The sequence below is a fragment of the Bombus vancouverensis genome, chromosome 6 (genome assembly GCF_051014615.1).
Source record: "Bombus vancouverensis nearcticus chromosome 6, iyBomVanc1_principal, whole genome shotgun sequence".
Classification (NCBI taxonomy): domain Eukaryota; kingdom Metazoa; phylum Arthropoda; class Insecta; order Hymenoptera; family Apidae; genus Bombus; species Bombus vancouverensis.
In genome coordinates this window covers 14706225-14724727 of record NC_134916.1, presented here as the reverse complement: position 1 = coordinate 14724727, position 18503 = coordinate 14706225, and the positions used below count along the sequence as shown (strand labels likewise).

The 18503-nt window shown below is 38.9% G+C and overlaps 1 protein-coding gene across 9 annotated transcripts in view; it reads left to right on the top strand.

The window, feature by feature from the left end:
• Positions 1–17870, top strand: part of RyR (Ryanodine receptor) — a 42863-nt gene extending 24993 nt beyond the window's left edge. For 5 of the 9 annotated variants that reach the window (XM_076619615.1, XM_033335958.2, XM_076619614.1 and 2 more), the window contains 26 exons: positions 84–410; positions 1047–1324; positions 1422–1642; positions 1885–1975; positions 2314–2630; positions 2764–3067; positions 3149–3302; positions 3439–4230; positions 4644–5662; positions 5995–6366; positions 6505–6617; positions 7148–7241; positions 7556–7804; positions 8495–8906; positions 12494–12898; positions 13069–13285; positions 13355–14213; positions 14301–14503; positions 14795–15038; positions 15162–15449; positions 15537–15823; positions 15895–15955; positions 16026–16304; positions 16389–16545; positions 16630–16795; positions 16877–17870. In XM_076619615.1, the coding sequence (XP_076475730.1) occupies positions 84–410; positions 1047–1324; positions 1422–1642; positions 1885–1975; positions 2314–2630; positions 2764–3067; positions 3149–3302; positions 3439–4230; positions 4644–5662; positions 5995–6366; positions 6505–6617; positions 7148–7241; positions 7556–7804; positions 8495–8906; positions 12494–12898; positions 13069–13285; positions 13355–14213; positions 14301–14503; positions 14795–15038; positions 15162–15449; positions 15537–15823; positions 15895–15955; positions 16026–16304; positions 16389–16545; positions 16630–16795; positions 16877–17039 (8072 nt within the window). In that variant the 3' untranslated portion in view covers positions 17040–17870. Of the gene's footprint in view, positions 1–83; positions 411–1046; positions 1325–1421; positions 1643–1884; positions 1976–2313; positions 2631–2763; positions 3068–3148; positions 3303–3438; positions 4231–4643; positions 5663–5994; positions 6367–6504; positions 6618–6971; positions 7082–7147; positions 7242–7555; positions 7805–7979; positions 8004–8363; positions 8385–8494; positions 8907–12493; positions 12899–13068; positions 13286–13354; positions 14214–14300; positions 14504–14794; positions 15039–15161; positions 15450–15536; positions 15824–15894; positions 15956–16025; positions 16305–16388; positions 16546–16629; positions 16796–16876 lie in introns of all 9 variants that reach the window. The other 4 variants (XM_076619611.1, XM_076619610.1, XM_076619616.1 and 1 more) reach the window with 2 other exon arrangements.
• Positions 17871–18503: the final 633 nt, after the last annotated feature.

Below are 18503 nucleotides of genomic sequence, written 5' to 3'. Positions count from 1 at the left end.
AATTCGTCTTGGGATACTTATTTTATATCAAAGAAGTCGTGTTATGTCGCATTGAGAAAATAATTCGATATAATTCCTTCTAGGTGAAAGCGTCGAGGAAAATGCAAACTTGGTGATCCGTTTGCTGATCAGAAGACCGGAATGTCTGGGACCAGCGCTTCGTGGCGAGGGTGAGGGTCTATTAAGAGCCATCATAGACGCCAACAAGATGTCCGAACGAATCGCTGATCGAAGGAAAGTGCACGACGAAGCAGAAGGTACAACGGCGCTCATGCAATTCGAACATCCGCTTCCGGAATCAGACGACGACGAAGACTATATCGATACAGGAGCTGCGATCTTGAACTTTTACTGTACCTTGGTGGACCTATTAGGCCGCTGCGCTCCGGATTCTTCTGTTATCGAACAAGGTAAGTAAAAGTTGAATTCCCCTTCCCGTGGGTTACGCAATACGCAGAACCTTCGTAAGTATCATTAGTCGATAACCACTTCATTATTTATTTCGATAGATTGTCGCGATTTTACTTTCATTTCCAAGCTTATAGTCGATCCAACGGTTCTCAACCAGTACTACAATAATAATTTATGCATTTCTACAATATACAATATAAAAGTGATATCATTCAGAAGTTCAGTTTCAATGTTAATCTGTGGTCGCTTCGTATTTAAATAATTAGAGACTAGCCAAATATGTAGAACAGCTTCCTACCGAAATCGAAGATTAACTGAACACGAGGGTCAAACCTTAAATTTCTACATGCAAGACATTTCTTTTTTTTTTTCTTTTTTAGTGGTACTGAAATTCTATAACTTTGCTTTGGATAGTACGTATTTATGAAATGGTTAAGAACCTGCGGCTTAATTTATGCACGAGCTCCTCTATCCCTCGCAACTTTCAAACTTATTTATCTAATAACAGTGTTTATTTTTTGACGAGCAACAGAGGCTTCTACAGAATCTGTCGGTAATATATACGAAATCAAAGCTTTCTTTTCTTTGCTAATCGCTAATTTGTGAAGGGGGTTACATCGGAGCATGTTTTCCAGGGAAGAACGAGTCTCTTCGAGCGAGGGCTATTCTTCGATCTCTGGTTCCACTCGATGATCTACAAGGTGTCCTGTCTTTGAGGTTCACGTTATTGAATCCCGCGGCAGGCGAAGAGAAACCAAAAAGCGATATGCCGTCTGGTTTGATTCCTGGACATAAACAGAGCATCGTTCTGTTTTTGGAGCGCGTTTACGGAATCGAAACCAGAGAATTGTTCTTTAAGATACTCGAGGAAGCGTTTTTGCCCGATCTCAGAGCCGCCACTATGTTGGATAGGGTAAATATAACACAGACTCGATGTCAATTCATTCGTGACCAATTATTCGAACGTCGAATCGTTTTGTTTCCTCTTTTAATTTCAATTATCATTTTAGAACGATGGATACGAATCAGACATGGCGTTAGCGATGAATCGTTACATTGGAAACAGTATTCTACCTTTGTTGATCAAGCATTCAAAATTCTACAACGAGGCGGATAACTATGCCAGCTTACTGGATGCTACGTTGCACACCGTATATCGATTGAGCAAGAACAGAATGCTCACTAAGGGTCAACGTGAAGCAGTGTCGGATTTCCTCGTGGCATTGACCAGGTAAACGCGACCTTTTTCCAAAATACAATTGAAATGATTAACGGAATCGTTTTGTTGCTTAACAAGAGACGTCCACGAGTTAAATGTCTCGTAAGTTTCAACAATATTATTCTAAATTGCTAATTCTCGCCTACGATTGTAGTCACAATAATTACACTGTAAGGGTAAAGGAGCTTATAGTATTCAGTGCCCTCGTGCTTTTACTTCTTTATGATATGTGTTTAACGTATTTTTCTTTTTAGCCAAATGCAACCCAGCATGTTGCTGAAACTGCTTCGAAAGCTGACCGTAGACGTGTCCAAGCTATCAGAATATACGACAGTTGCTCTAAGGGTAAAGTAAATTCTATGAAATATTGAAAAATATTGTAGAGTATAAAATATGACGAATATAAATGAAATATACTTGAATTTCATTTATCTGAACTCCATTTATTGAAACAAAATTTTAGTTAGCGCCTGATTAATCGAACTTCTGTCAATTAAATCCCCCAATTTCAATGTGAGCTATTATTATGTAAATCAAAAATAATTGGTAGCGAAGAGAATTGATGAACAACCGTTACATAAATTGTTTGTTTCTCGACGTATTCGCGATAAATGGAGTTTTATTGTACTTTGAATTATTTAATATATTTTGTGCTATTGAAGGTATTCATAATTTTATAACAGTTGCTGACCCTTCACTACGATCGTTGCGCGAAATATTACGGATCGACCGGTGGACAAGGCGCATACGGTGCATCGAGCGATGAAGAGAAACGCCTCACTATGGTTCTCTTCAGCAACATTTTCGATTCGTTATCCAAGATGGACTACGACCCAGAACTGTTTGGAAAAGCTCTACCTTGTCTCACAGCTATTGGTTGCGCGTTACCGCCTGATTATTCGTTGTCCAAAAATTACGATGACGAGTGGTACGGAAGTAAATCTGCATCTGCACAGTCGCCTGATGGACCTTATAATCCTCAGCCAATCAATACCTCTAGGTATTATATTTTTCTTTATAAAAATGTGGATGAATAATTAGCGTACAGTCATTTAAGAAAACCTTATTTCGATAAAACCGGCGAATGAAAATTCTAAATTATATAGTACTGATATTGTTTTAACATTCGATAGTGTGGTCCTCAATAACGACCTCAATCAGATAGTGCAAAAGTTCTCCGAGCATTACCACGACGCTTGGGCCAGTCGGAAATTAGAAAACGGTTGGACCTACGGCGAACAGTGGTCTGAAGTGAACAAGACTCATCCCAGGCTGAAGCCGTACAACACGTTGAACGATTACGAAAGAGAACGATACAAAGAGCCAGTCAGAGAGAGCTTAAAAGCTTTATTGGCCATAGGATGGAGCGTTGAACATGCAGAGGTAGATGTACCATCTACCAATCGTAGTTCCATGAGAAGATCATCGAAAAGTCAAGTGAGTGAAAATTCTATTTACATATATCTTTATCGATAGACAAACTGAATTATATATTACGAATAAAAAATAATATTTCAGGCTGATTCAGCGAGTCCATTTAATTATAATCCTCATCCAGTTGACATGACTAATTTGACTCTGAGCAGAGAAATGCAAAACATGGCAGAGCGTCTCGCGGATAATGCGCACGATATTTGGGCGAAGAAGAAGAAGGAAGAACTCATTACTTGTGGTTCGTATCGATGAAGAATCGAAATAAATTATTAAATAATTTATTAATAAATCACAAATATTTGTCTCAAGATATTGCTATTAATAACTCATTTATTTAACATCAATATATAAATATTAATTTATGTCCTTCACAGGAGGTGGTATTCATCCTCAACTAGTTCCGTATGATCTTTTGACCGACAAGGAGAAACGAAAGGATCGCGAACGTTCCCAAGAATTCCTCAAGTACCTGCAATATCAGGGTTACAAGCTTCATAAACCAAATAGAGGCGGGGAATCAGAAGTTGCGACGGCTGGAGCCTCGGTGGAATTACGATTCGCCTACTCGTTACTTGAAAAGTTGATAGCCTACTTGGATAAAGCCACTATCAACATGAAATTGCTGAAACCGTCCGACACGTTCAGTCGTAGAAATAGCTTTAAAACGTCCACAAGAGACATCAAATTCTTCAGCAAAGTTGTCCTGCCACTGATGGAAAAATATTTTAGCACACACAAAAACTATTTCATCGCTGTGGCAACGGCTACCAACAATGTCGGAGCTGCGTCCTTGAAAGAGAAGGAGATGGTAGCAGCTCTATTTTGCAAATTGGCCAGTTTATTGAGATCTAGATTGGCTGCTTTCGGGCCGGATGTTAGGATCACCGTCCGTTGTCTTCAAGTACTAGTCAAAGGCATAGACGCGAAGAGTTTAGTGAAGAATTGTCCTGAGTTTATCAGAACGTCTATGTTAACGTTCTTCAACAACACTGCAGATGATTTAGGACACACGATTCTTAATCTTCAAGAGGGGAAATACAGTCATCTGAGAGGAACACATTTGAAGACTTCTACATCCTTGTCGTATATCAATAGCGTGGTTTTGCCAGTGCTCACAGCCATGTTCGATCATTTGGCTGCCTGCGAGTATGGTAGCGATTTGCTACGTAAGTAGAATTCAAATAAAATTCTTCTAAGCTTTTTAATATATGTGTGAAATTACGAATGATACGCGATCGTGAATCGAGTGAATGTTTATGATATCCAGACTGCGGAGGTTTGTGCATTTATGGGAAACTTGAAAGTTCAGCCATGCACAGAATGCATATAATATGCAAAAATATTCAAAATATAATGTTCGTTGTAACATTTAGCGGATAAAATAATTTTCTATCTGACTGTCGTTTTTTAAATCATATTTATAAAGATATAATTTCGCACAAACATCCATAGTCTAGTGATATCGATAGAACATAGCGAGATATATTATTAACTATTTAACGAATATTATTATGTGTACTAATCGAACACGATATCTACACATGCACAAAAAAAGTGATCTGTTTGTATTTTTGAACAGTGGACGAAATTCAAGTGGCATCCTACAAAATGCTGGCATCTTTATACACTCTCGGTGTAGATGCCTCTCTAACACACGACAGAAAATATTTGAAGACAGAAATCGAGCGTCACAAGCCCAGCTTAGGTTCCTGTCTAGGTGCCTTTTCTAGTTGTTTCCCTGTGGCCTTCCTGGAGCCACATTTAAACAAGCACAATCAATATTCCCTTTTGAATCGTATAGCCGACCATTCCTTGGAAGCACAAGATATCATGATGAAGATGGAATCGAGTATGCCCACCCTAGAGACGATCTTGACGGAAGTCGATCAATTCGTCGAGTCTGAGAAAACCTACAACGATCTTCCCCACGTAGTTGACATTATTCTTCCTCTGCTTTGCTCCTATCTGCCTTTCTGGTGGTCTCAAGGCCCAGACAATGTAAACCCGACAGAAGGAACGTACGTCAGCATGGTTACCAGCGATCACATGAATCAACTGCTGAAGAACGTATTAAAGTTGATTAAAAAGAACATCGGTAACGAAAATGCTCCTTGGATGACTCGTATCGCTGCTTACACTCAGCAGATCATTATAAATTCATCAGAAGAGTTGTTGAAGGATCCATTCTTACCACTTGCCGAGCGTGTCAGAAAACGTACAGACACTATGTTCCACAAAGAAGAATCTCTTCGTGGTTTTATTAAATCATCCACGGATGACACGTCACAAATCGAAGCACAGATTCAAGAAGACTGGCAACTTCTGGTTCGCGATATTTACTCGTTCTATCCTCTTTTGATTAAGTACGTTGATTTGCAAAGGAATCATTGGCTGAGGAATAACATTCCAGAAGCAGAGGATCTTTATAATCACGTAGCAGCGATATTTAATATTTGGTCCAAGTCTCAGTACTTCTTGAGAGAAGAACAAAACTTCATATCGGCTAATGAGATCGATAATATGGTGCTCATTATGCCGACAGCGACCAGAAGACCTACTACTATTTCGGATGGAACAGCACCTTCCGGAGGAGGCAAGGTTGGTATAGTGACTTTAAACGATCATAAATCACTATTATAGCGATATAGTAAATAGTAATTGTAATTAATAAAAACTATGGTCCATGGAAATTATAACTAATTCTTTATGGGTAAGCATATTTTGCCATGCCTAATCTTTATACTGTTCTAGCCAAATAAGTCAAATTTTTCAGAAAAAATAGAAATTAGCTTTAAACACGTGAACGATTGCCTACAGAGGATTAATAATGCACATAACTGATAATAATAGTAGTTAATAAGACATAAAAATTGCACAAAAAATAACAAAATTAATAAAAAAAGTTAACTCTATAATCCATTACCCAACAGAAAAAGAAGAAGCATCGTGACAAGAAAAGAGACAAAGACAAAGAAGTGCAGGCTTCCCTAATGGTAGCCTGTTTGAAGAGGTTGCTTCCAGTTGGTCTGAACTTATTTGCTGGTCGCGAACAAGAATTAGTGCAACACTGCAAGGACAGATTCCTAAAGAAAATGCCGGAATACGAGATCTCGGAATTCGCGAAGACGCAACTCACTTTGCCAGACAAAATCGACCCAGCTGACGAAATGTCCTGGCAACATTATCTGTACTCCAAACTAGGTCAGAAGAAGGATTCCATGGAACCAGTGAAAGCACAACAGCTAGAGGACGTGGTTGCAAGGATCACAGACATGGCCAAAGTTCTTTACGGTTTACATATGGTTAGTGAAGAATCATTTTCAAGTATTACGTAACCATTGTCTCCTGAATATTCTACGATAGTTGTTTCTCAGATACGCGAAGCTTCTTCGTTCGAAAGATGTGTTCGATTTATTTAGTAATTTTGTGTTCTTGAGTAGATAGATCATCCGCAACAGCAGAGCAAGGGTCAATATCGATCCGTGGTGTCGATACAACGTAAACGAGCAGTGATCGCTTGTTTCCGTCAAACTTCCCTACATTCCCTGCCCAGGTATCCTCTTTTGGTTTGATTCGCGTTACCTGTGTACCGTGACACTTGTGTTTATTTCGCTGACAATAATAAAAAGCAATCAAGTAAAATAAAATTAGGATAATCAATATATTATTTAATCCCCATACTTTTGTTGCGTGACGTTTGTTTCGACTTGAGTTTCAAATATTATACCTTTAGTGCGCTATCACCAAGTAAACCAGTAACCAAAATTTCAGTTATTTTTTGTTGTTTTCCACGAAAGCTTGTCTAATCGTAAGAGTAGCAAAAAATAATATTAACCATCAACAATGACCCCTGTAATTGTTTGTTAGTGATCTAACAACTGTAGTTGTGTGTGCATGCTGCTAAAAGGCAACGAAACCTCCACCATCTCGGGATGGATGGAAGCGTGTGCTGTGCGCAGCAAGAAAAAGGGCAGCGATTGCATGTCTGCGTAGTGAGCCACTTTACAAATTACGAAGGTAAAATGAACGTTTAATGGCTCTTCGAGTTTTGATAAATGATAATTATTTCACATATTATTCCAGGCATCGAGCTATAAATATCTTCGCGCGGACATACTACGAGCTCTGGTTGCAGGATGAGAATGTTGGCCAAGAAGTGATGATTGAAGACCTTACGGTAAGAACATGTTTCGTGAAGAAATATTTTCTTCCATAATTATCGTTTTATTCACTGTGAAAATGAGAATTCACGTGGACGAAGAATAATACTGAACTGAGGAGTGAACATTTTGTGAATGAATCTGTCTACAGTATCGGTGGTTAATCACATACAATTCAAATTAAAAAATATATGCAATTCATATGTAATCTCCAAGAATATGATACGATTGAGAAGTGAGACAGTTTTATGTGCATTGGCAAAAGTTTGAAAGTTACCCCGTTTAAGAGTTATCGTTATTCATATTTTGTTTCTATTTCTTTTCTTGAAAGCAATCTTTCGAGGACGCGGAACTGAAGAAAATGGACAAAGACGAGGACGAAGGAAAACCAGACCCGCTTACGCAATTGGTAACAACATTCTGTCGTGGCGCTATGACCGAGCGATCTGGCGCGCTTCAAGAAGATCCCTTGTACATGAGTTACGCGCAAATTATATCAAAATCTTGTGGCGAAGAGGAAGAGGAAGGCGAAGACGAGGGTGGAGGAGGAGGCGAAGAAGAAGGTGGCGCCTCGATCCATGTAAGTACTTCCTCTAATATTCGTTGAAACATTAAAAAAAACAAAAATTTCTACTAACGAAACTCTTTGAACTACTGAACATTCTTTTATGAAAAATACAAACATGGGAGATTGTCCAATGTGTTTGAAAATTATTAACAATTTCGTATCTTTTTCTCGCGTACTGACCTTGTAGAAGCGGGGCTATAAGCCACTTATGGTAAGGACAAGTAATCGTTTGCGGAAATTCAATTGCTTCTATGCGTACGCTCGTTCGTTAAAAAGTCCGATATTACCATTGCTAAATGTAATGTCAATCAATTGCTCAAAATTTCATTGTAGGATCTAGTTAACCTAATTTAAATAATTATTCCTATTGAAACATACACATACACAAGTTTGTAAATACGCTTGCATCAACAGTAGACTATTCCCTGATCACTCTGTACAAAATCAATTTTGTTCCCACATATGTCTATTACGTTCCTTTTCGACAATGATTCTCCTGTCATCCAATATCATAAGCATTGTCACTTCATTAACGAATTCTATGATGCTTTCTTTAATGCTCTCCCTAAAGCGACCGATGCACAAACTTATGGTAAGAACGAAGAAAATATAAACAGCTAAATAAAGAAACAAACCATCAAAAACTTTAAAACAGTTTTAACTTTAAAATTCATTCTCAATTCGATCTCGATCGTTATCTAGGAACAAGAAATGGAGAAGCAGAAACTTCTTTTCCACCAAACGCGTCTCGCCAATCGTGGCGTAGCAGAGATGGTTCTGCTTCATATCTCTGCGTGCAAAGGTGTCCCTAGTGAAATGGTAATGAAGACTTTGGAATTGGGAATCTCTATCCTGCGAGGTGGTAACATAGAAATTCAACGAGGAATGCTGAACCACCTGAAGGAAAAGAAGGATGTAGGCTTCTTCACTTCGATTGCTGGTCTCATGAATTCCTGTAGCGTATTGGATTTGGATGCGTTCGAGAGGAACACGAAAGCAGAAGGTCTTGGAGTCGGCTCTGAAGGAGCTGCTGGAGAGAAGAATATGCACGATGCTGAATTTACGTGCGCCCTATTTCGATTCATTCAATTGACTTGCGAAGGCCACAATCTTGGTAAGTGTTCGACTGTGTTCGCGGAAGAGTCGTAAATTCTCGTCTGGATTAGTATCGACGCCACGAATCACCCGAATTCCCCATCTCGATTAAAATGATAAGGATAGTTAAATAGAATTTGACGCAGGTTTTTAACGCTTAAATATAGCTATATATTTCAAAAAGAACACCTTAGAAGACTGAATGTGCGGATGAATTGCTAATTGATAGGAAAAATTGGTAGACAAGATAAGAATTGAACGCCCCCAAACTAGGTTGTTGCGAGTTAACTAAAGTCAACTAAAGAGCGGCCGGTCAGGTCCAACCGATCGGTCGATATCGCGAACCTTGAATGAATTAACGCTCAAGGTGGAGGAGGTTTAATATGAGGTGGAAAGTTAGGGTGAAAATGCCCACAGGAAATATTCTTGATGTTCAACAAAAAAGGTTTATTAAACTATTAACGATCAACGATTAACAATCAACGATTAACAATCACGTATCTCGAATGTGTCTGCTTCGAAGAATGAATCTCTTTATGTTCGAAACCAAACGGATTCTTTTCTTTGTTGTACATATGGTCATAACTTCGCTCGTTGATTCCGTGTACGGTTGCGAGAGTTCGGCATCCTCGGATTTGTTGTCAAACCCGTGCAGATGTTGCGCGAAGTCTTCGATGTGGTGGTGGATACCTGTCGGCACGGTACGGGGGCGTTTAGCGTTCAGTCGTAGGCCTCCGTTCTTCTTTAGTATGACGTGCAGTGGTGATGCCCATGGACTTTTCGTTGACTGCATCACTCCTGGCTTGATCATCGTCTCATATCCCGTCTTCACCTGCTTGCGTCGGTCGGAGATGAGGAGTCGAGGTTCGAAGGTGGAAGACCCGTTCCGTGTCCATCGTAGGTCGGTCCACCAGTTTCCACAGTCTTAAGATTCGCGCTGATTGAAGTCTCGGTAGCGCTATCGCCGTTCACACCTCTTTTCGCTGTAGATCACGTCAGAATCACCAATTTGAAGTGCAAATAGTAGTCGTCTCTATAGTGCTGCTGCGGCTGCTGATGTAGACCGTCGCTGTAAGCTACTGCTGCTTTCTTCTCATTTATGTACCATGGAAGAAAAATCGGATTACGGGCGCCGGGATTTGAAACTCGGGTCCCGAATGTTCGTAACCAAAGGCGCTAACCACTGCGCTATCGACGTCCGGGGTAGTTGGTGTCGAGTGTCGCCACAAATATATCGAGTGTTAGTGTAATTTGGCACTTTATTTACACTTGTCGTATACAAGCAAAGTTTGATGTCCTGAACACGACGGATATTTTTCCTCCTCGGACAGTTTTTCCTTTTCAGAAACTTACTCATCATTAAAAAATAAAAAATCTATAGATAAAGAAATTGCTATGTTCAAAAAACTAGGAATCCGCCTGAGGTGATATTGGGTGTAATACGTTAAGGGGGTATTCTAGTCTAGAGGCATGAATCTCGGGCGATTTTTGAAGTTCTGTACAAACGAAACAAAAAATATTTTTGCTATCCCTTTTTTAAGCATTTGTTTATTGATATTTTAAGATCATGTAAAAAATTCACCGAAAAAAAAGACTCAAAAATCACAAAGTTATGAGCTGGCAAAGTGGGTGGTGCTAAAAAAAAAGGGTGTCCTGGCGTGCATAATATCAACCCTTTTGGTCATCTAAAACAAAAAATCCGAACAGATTCTTAATTAGTATAGATGCTGCTATAGCATGAACCTTGGAAAAGTCAAAACAACATTTTTTCACAAAATGGCGGCCGTTTGAAGGAAAGTTTCTTGTTTCGCATGTTTTTTTTAACAATTCCGAATGCTTAAAAAATAGTAAAATTAAAAATTTTGTTCTGAGCGTGGTTCAGGCGATAGAGGAATGTATAAAGAACATTCATACCAAACCAAATTTCAAATAAATCGGTTCATTAGAACTTGAGATATCGTACACGCCAACTCGAAAAAAGTATTTTCGAGAAAAACGCGTTTAAAGTTTTGAGACAAGTTTCCGGCATTTTTACTCATAGAATGGTGCAGCATACTTACATATTTTTAATCGGCGATTCCTGCTCCACACAAGCAACCTTCCTCTACTTCAAAATGCTTATTCTCCGAAGTTCTTTCATGGAGACGAGCAGTCCTGGCTTCCTTTGATGCTTCTGAAGCTCGGAATTCAGAGCGCTCGATGCGAACTTTGCCTCGCCTGACTGCGAACGCATTAGCTTCTGGGCCAATCGTGATTCTCATGACTTATAAAATTCCAAACAGTTACTATTTTGGGTTTCAGAACTCAAACATCGTTCCAATAAAGTATCAGTTGATAAGCTTTCATAAATTGGTTTTATTACTTTTAAAACGTCGTCATTTAGAGGAGGATTTTCGAACTTTTCAATTTTGCTGCAGATGCATTAGTGAAACTGGTTTCTTCTTCTACGGTAAATTGATTACCGGAAAATCTTCTCTTCTTCGGTCTGCATGCCCGTTTAGAGCTGAATTTTGAATGTTTTTTATCCATTTTACTTTAAAATCTCAATATATAAAACAATTTTTACTTTAAATATTTATAAAACGTTGTCAGAGTTGCACGTACACGTTGCTTGAAGGCTGGCTCAAAACTAACTTGAAATAAATACTAAGACGAAAAGATTCCGACAAAATACGTCTCTATGGCCTTGAATTAAAAATATCTTAAAAAAGGAATAAAATACAGTAAAGATTTTATGAGAGTTTTCATACGTAGGTAATCGGGCAGCGTCTACCGTCTATTGCACATTTGTCCCGATCGGACCGGAGCAGATGCCGCGTCACAAAAATGGCTACAACTCATAAAATAATTGAAATATTGAAAAATCCGTTTAAGGACATATTCTTGAATGTCTAAACTTTGGAAATATGAAAAAAAATTTTCGACTTTTTCAAATTTCTAGACTAGAATATCCCCTTAAATAATCACTCGGTGTTTAGGTCAACTATACATTTGTTAACTAGTGTCTTCTTTTGATCGCGTCGCATATCGCTCTCGGTTTCGCTAATCAATCTCGCTGCCCTGTTACAATTCTACTTTTTCGCTTCCTGGTTTAAACTCAACCGTCGATCGGATTCGATTCTTTTCTTTTTGTCGCCCCTCAATATCCCTACTATCCACGCGTTTATTAGGCGCCACGCACACCTTCTTCTCACACCCAACAGATCTCACAAAGGACATAACCTAACAAACACGATGATGGTACCCCGCTGGGGGCAGCCACCCACATGATATATTAGTATACCACTATAATACTTTACCAAATATCCTACTGGACAAATTGTAAAATTTAAATAAATAAATAAATAAAAAAAAAACCTTCTTCTCTAACATTCGGCAGAAGGACCGTTGGGATATTGATGGCTCGTTAGGCACTTCGCTTCGGCCATATACATTGCTGCCGAGTGCCGCCACACGTGTAACCAATTAATTCATCTTCCTCGGTGATTAGCTTAACGATATAATAAAATTATGCTTCGACCGAAAGAAATTTACATTCACTGCGTATATAGATATACAATGACGAGACTAAAGAAATATAATCGATATAATTTTCAATATCAATAGATTGGCAGAATTATCTGAGGACGCAAGCTGGCAACACGACGACGGTGAACGTGGTCATCTGCACCGTCGATTATCTACTACGCCTTCAGGAATCCATCATGGACTTTTACTGGCATTATTCCAGCAAGGAACTCATCGATCCTGCTGGCAAGGCTAATTTCTTTAAAGCTATCGGCGTTGCCAGTCAAGTATTCAATACCCTTACTGAAGTGATTCAAGGACCTTGCGCTCAGAATCAACAGGCACTTGCCCACTCTCGATTGTGGGATGCTGTTGGTGGATTCCTTTTCCTCTTCTCTCATATGCAGGACAAGTTATCCAAACACTCGAGTCAAGTGGACCTTCTGAAGGAATTGCTGAACTTACAAAAGGATATGATCACTATGATGCTCTCTATGCTGGAAGGTATTTCTTCCGAATCGATAAAGAACTCTGTACGAAATTAAGCTATTTGCTAATATAGCTATTTACTATATATAAAGTTAGATTAATAACTACTATAGATATCATCAACGATCATCTATATTTCTATGTAATCTATTTCAATGGATGTTTCACGAGTTTTGGTATCGTAGGTAACGTCGTAAATGGAACTATTGGAAAGCAGATGGTGGACACGCTGGTAGAATCCGCAAGCAACGTCGAGTTGATTCTGAAATACTTCGACATGTTCTTGAAGCTCAAAGACCTCGTATCGTCGCCAAGCTTCTTGGAAGTGGATCTCAACAGCGATGGCTGGGTATATCCGAAAGATTTTAAAGAGAAAATGGAACAACAGAAGAGTTACACCGAGTATGTATTGTTCTTTATGTTTATATATCGAAGTTAATGACAAAAAATATCATAGAGAAATTTCTATAGCGAGGAGATCGAATTTTTGTTGGCTTGTTGCGAGACGAACCACGACGGTAAAATCGATTACGTGGCTTTCATGGATCGTTTCCACGAACCGGCTAAAGAAATCGGTTTCAATCTTGCTGTTCTGTTAACAAATTTATCAGAACATATGCCAAATGAACCGAGACTGGCAAGATTTCTGGAAACGGCAGGCTCCGTGTTGAACTACTTCGAACCGTATCTTGGAAGAATCGAAATTCTCGGTGGAAATAAGAAGATCGAGCGTGTATACTTCGAGATTAAGGAGTCGAACATCGAGCAATGGGAGAAGCCGCAAATTAAAGAGTCGAAGAGAACATACTTCTATAATACCGTAGTTGAAGCTGGAGAAAAGGAAAAATTGGAGACCTTCATCAACTTCTGCGAGGATGCTATCTTTGAAATGCAACACGCGAGTGCGCTGATGGCGGTAGAAGAAAGTGGAGGAATCGGAAAGGCGAGAGAATCATCGTACACCTATATGACGGAGGATGACGAAGAAAGAAACAAAGATCCCATCAGAAGAGGCATTCAAACATTCAAGGACAGCATTTACTTCTTTTTCTCCATATTCTCCCCTAGTAACATCAAGAACAAGATCGCAGAAATGCAACAGATGACGTTCCTGGAACTCTTCATTGGTTTCTTCAAGATGATATTCTATGCGTTCTATTATTCTGGTTTTGGCGTTGGCTGTATAATTGGATACTTTATGAAGCTATTGTTGGCGTTAATGAAAGGACCACATGTGGAAGAACCTGTAGTCGAGGTGAAGGAAGAGGAAGAAAAGCCGATAAGACATTTGCCTGCTTTGCCGCCAACACCGGATGAATCTAATCTACAGGTTTGGAAAAATATACAAAAATTATGCGTATTAGCTATAAAAGGAAGTTTACACAGACTGATTAAATTCTCTCGATGTTGTATACAGGTACAAGCGTTCGGAATGGATATAACGAAAGAAGAAGGCGGGCAGATAAAGATCGCGCCCCACGAATCGGCAACGTCGACTCCTCAATCGAGCATCGAAGAAACGGGCGAAAGCACACCGGAAGAAGCTACTGGCGAAGAAGGTGCAAGAGCTGAAGGTGGTGGAGACATGGAATCGCCTGTTTCATTGGCTGATTTATTAGGGTATAATTAAGTTTTCTATTTGTATACTGTTGTTAAAAAATCTGGAATCACTATTTGTTTCATAGAACGCAAACGTTAAAAAAAGTCAGTATATAATCCTATTAGTTTAGAAAACTGTATTGGTGAACGATTTTATCGAAGTAAAGGGTATTGTTACCGATACTTGTAGTAGCAATTTCGAATTAATAATAAAATTAGCACGTGATTCCATATAAGTACAATTCGAAAAGCAATTCAACATTTTTATTAGCCTATACATGATACGAAATATATTTAAATATTTCTGAACAGAGGTGAACAAGCTAGAGCCCAAGCAGCAGCCGCAGCAGAAGCAGCGGCCGCTCAACAAGCAGCCATGGCTGCTGTCGAAGCGGAAGCGAAACAGGAAACGATAACAGAGCCTTCAACATCTACTATCGACTTCTCCGAATACACCCATCGTATCGTCTCCTTCTTGGCTAGAAACTTCTACAATCTAAAATACGTGGCTCTAGTTCTCGCTTTCTGTATCAATTTCATGTTGCTGTTCTACAAGGTAAGCGTAATTCTTCGCTTCAAAACTTTACCAGATAAGCAAAGTCGTCTCTCCGCTTAAAATTTTCATGAAATAAATAATGTTTTATTTTACATTATTGCATCTTGAATCATCGACTCGTAGGTTACATCATTGGCCGGCGAAGGGGATGAGGAAGGAAGCGGACAAATGATTAGTGACATATTGGCAGAGATGTCTGGCGAGGGTGCATCTGGTTCTGGAAGTGGCAGTGGCATAGAAATAGGCAGCGGGAGCGGGGAAGACGAGTCGGAAGAAGAGGAAGATGCGTACGCGTTAGAATACGTGGAGGTGTCGGAAGATTTCTATTACATGGCACACGTTATAAGACTCATGGCTATTCTTCATGCCATCGTCTCTCTTGCTATGCTGGTTGCCTACTATCACTTGAAAGTACGCACGTTAATTATTATTGCGTATTATTCAACTCTCTCGTATTATATGAATACGTTTGTGTTAATATGAAAATGCATGCTGTAGGTACCGCTGGCTATCTTCAAACGGGAAAAGGAAATTGCGCGACGCGTAGAGTTCGATGGTCTGTACATTGCCGAGACGCCGGAAGAAGATGACATCAAGGCGCATTGGGACAAGATGGTGATATCGGCGAAAACGTTCCCCGTGAATTATTGGGACAAGTTCGTGAAGAAAAAAGTTCGACAGAAATACAGCGAGACTTACGACTTCGATTACATAAGCAACTTGCTTGGCATGGAAAAGACTTCGTTCAGCCAACAAGAGGAAGAGGGTTCTGGTTTGATACACTTGTAAGTATAATCACATAGCTTTTATAGCTTTTATACGAGTTTCTATTTACTTACGATCTTTGGTTCTTCAGTATCGTAAATATCGATTGGAGATATCAAGTATGGAAAGCTGGAGTCACCATCACGGATAACGTAAGTAAATAATTAATATTAATAAAATTCAGTTCGTTCAGATACGTTAAATTACTATATTTGTTTATAGGCATTTTTGTATAGTTTATGGTATTTCACATTTTCGATCCTTGGCAATTATAACAACTTCTTCTTCGCTGCGCATTTGCTGGATGTCGCGGTTGGTTTCAAAACTCTGAGAACGATCTTGCAGTCCGTCACGCACAATGGCAAACAACTTGTATTAACAGTGATGTTATTAACTATCGTCGTCTATATATACACTGTCATAGCCTTCAACTTCTTCAGAAAATTCTATATTCAAGAAGAGGACGACGAAGTCGACAAGAAATGTCATGATATGTTAACGGTATAACAGAAAATGTTCTCTCGGTGCTTATGCAACTTGTTGGAACAAATTGTTCAACTATCTATATTTATATTTACGTTTCAGTGCTTCGTATTTCATCTGTACAAAGGTGTCAGGGCTGGTGGTGGTATCGGTGATGAAATTGGCGAACCCGATGGCGATGACTATGAAGTCTACCGTATCATGTTTGATATCACTTTCTTCTTCTTCGTCATTGTCATTCTATTGGCCATTATTCAAGGTAAGTCGAAGAAAATTTTAACGTCTTTAATAGTATTCTATTTGTTGGCACTAGGACGTTAACTGCTGTTTTTTGGCACGATAGGTTTGATCATCGATGCATTCGGTGAGCTTCGAGACCAGCTCGAAAACGTAAAAACGAACATGGAGAGCAACTGTTTCATTTGTGGCTTAGGAAAAGAATATTTCGATACGGTACCGCATGGTTTCGATACACATGTTCAACAGGAGCATAATCTTGCTAATTATATGTACGTTACGTTCACATACGTTCGTATATTTCGAGCAATCAATTATCAAGCAACTAACCATCGTGGTTTAAATTTTTCTAGGTTCTTCCTTATGCACTTAATCAACAAACCAGACACGGAATACACCGGTCAAGAAACGTACGTGTGGAACATGTATCAGCAAAGGTGTTGGGACTTTTTCCCTGTCGGTGATTGCTTCCGCAAACAGAACGAGGCAGTGGAGGAAGAGGCAAAGAAGAAATAAACAAATTTTTCAAATTTATGTCGTTTTACATATAGCTGAATGACCAATCGATCGATCGATTTACCAAGGAAGATCTCCCTTCCTGAAACGTCTTCGATAATCTTAGTCTGTAATTTCTACACGCAAAGAAAAGATATCGCGTTAAGATATCGCAAACAACATTCGATAGCGTACGATTTCAATTCTTCAAACACTATACTCTCGCTAGTTTATCGATAGATAAACTACATTGAACGCGTGTATATCTTCTACATTCGACATCTATCGTTATTCCAAGTTTTAAGCGAATTCTTCGACGCGCGGATTAGAGCACATTAATTAAGAATTGCGCGAGTTGCACGCGTACGAGATCGAAAAAATTCGCATTTCCAGTAGAGCGTGCAAACGAGCGAAACAAGCTGGGAGACTGGTGAAATATTTTTCCAACTTATTTTTCCAACTTTGTAAGGATGGCTGGACACACCGTATAATCAACAGTTTCCTCTCCTTAGATAGATAATTTACAAAGTTGTTGATCATCGACAAAAGAACCGACTGCACAAATCTACATTATCATAAACGTTACGATTGCCTTCTTTTCATACGTCGAGTGACCACATCTTGTGCATGATGATTTAATTCATTAACGTAATGTTTGAGATATTACAAGAATATTACGTAAGTTGAAGATGTTTCAAAGTTTATATCAAATTATAAAGGTTTCTGCGCCACGTGGAAGCTCTTTAAAAATTATTGACGACTGAAATCGCGATATAATCAAACATGTCAATATGTTGTAAATAACGATCTACGACAAGATTACCTGAGAATAAAGAAAGACATACTTCTTTATTTCGATGTTCTTTGCTCTTTTTCCAATCCCTCGCGACTAATATTCCATTAGTTTCTGAATAGTATACTGTCATAAGTAACCGTCGATTAACATTTTATAAGTTGATCGTTATCGTTCAATATCATATCCGCTACTAAGTAACAATAACAAAATTATTCCTCGAAACTTTCCCAAGAAAACGTCATCAATTACTTTTTAAGTACAATAAAATTCACTTAAAATAGATCGCATGATTGGCCTTGCAACCCTACTTTTCAAAACTTTTCATCGGAAGCTCGCAACACTCGCAGCTTCAAACCATAACTTTCTAACAATGCCTGATCAAGCAACTATTCATCTTTATTGATCGGTCCATCTTTCAAAATTTCTCGTCAGGAATACGTCACAACTCAAAGAACTTTAGATACTAACTTCTTAATACTATTTAGTTTAGAAATTTACCGAAGCTATTCATCCTTAACGATCGATTTATTAAACATCATCAAAAGCTTACAAACATCGGAGCTTAAAATCGGAACTTTCTAACGTTACCTGATGAGAAAATTCAACGAAGCTATTTATTTTTAACGATCGATCTTTCAAACCTTCTCGTCGAAATTCTCAAACCAAAGAATTTCCGACCGTGGCTTTCT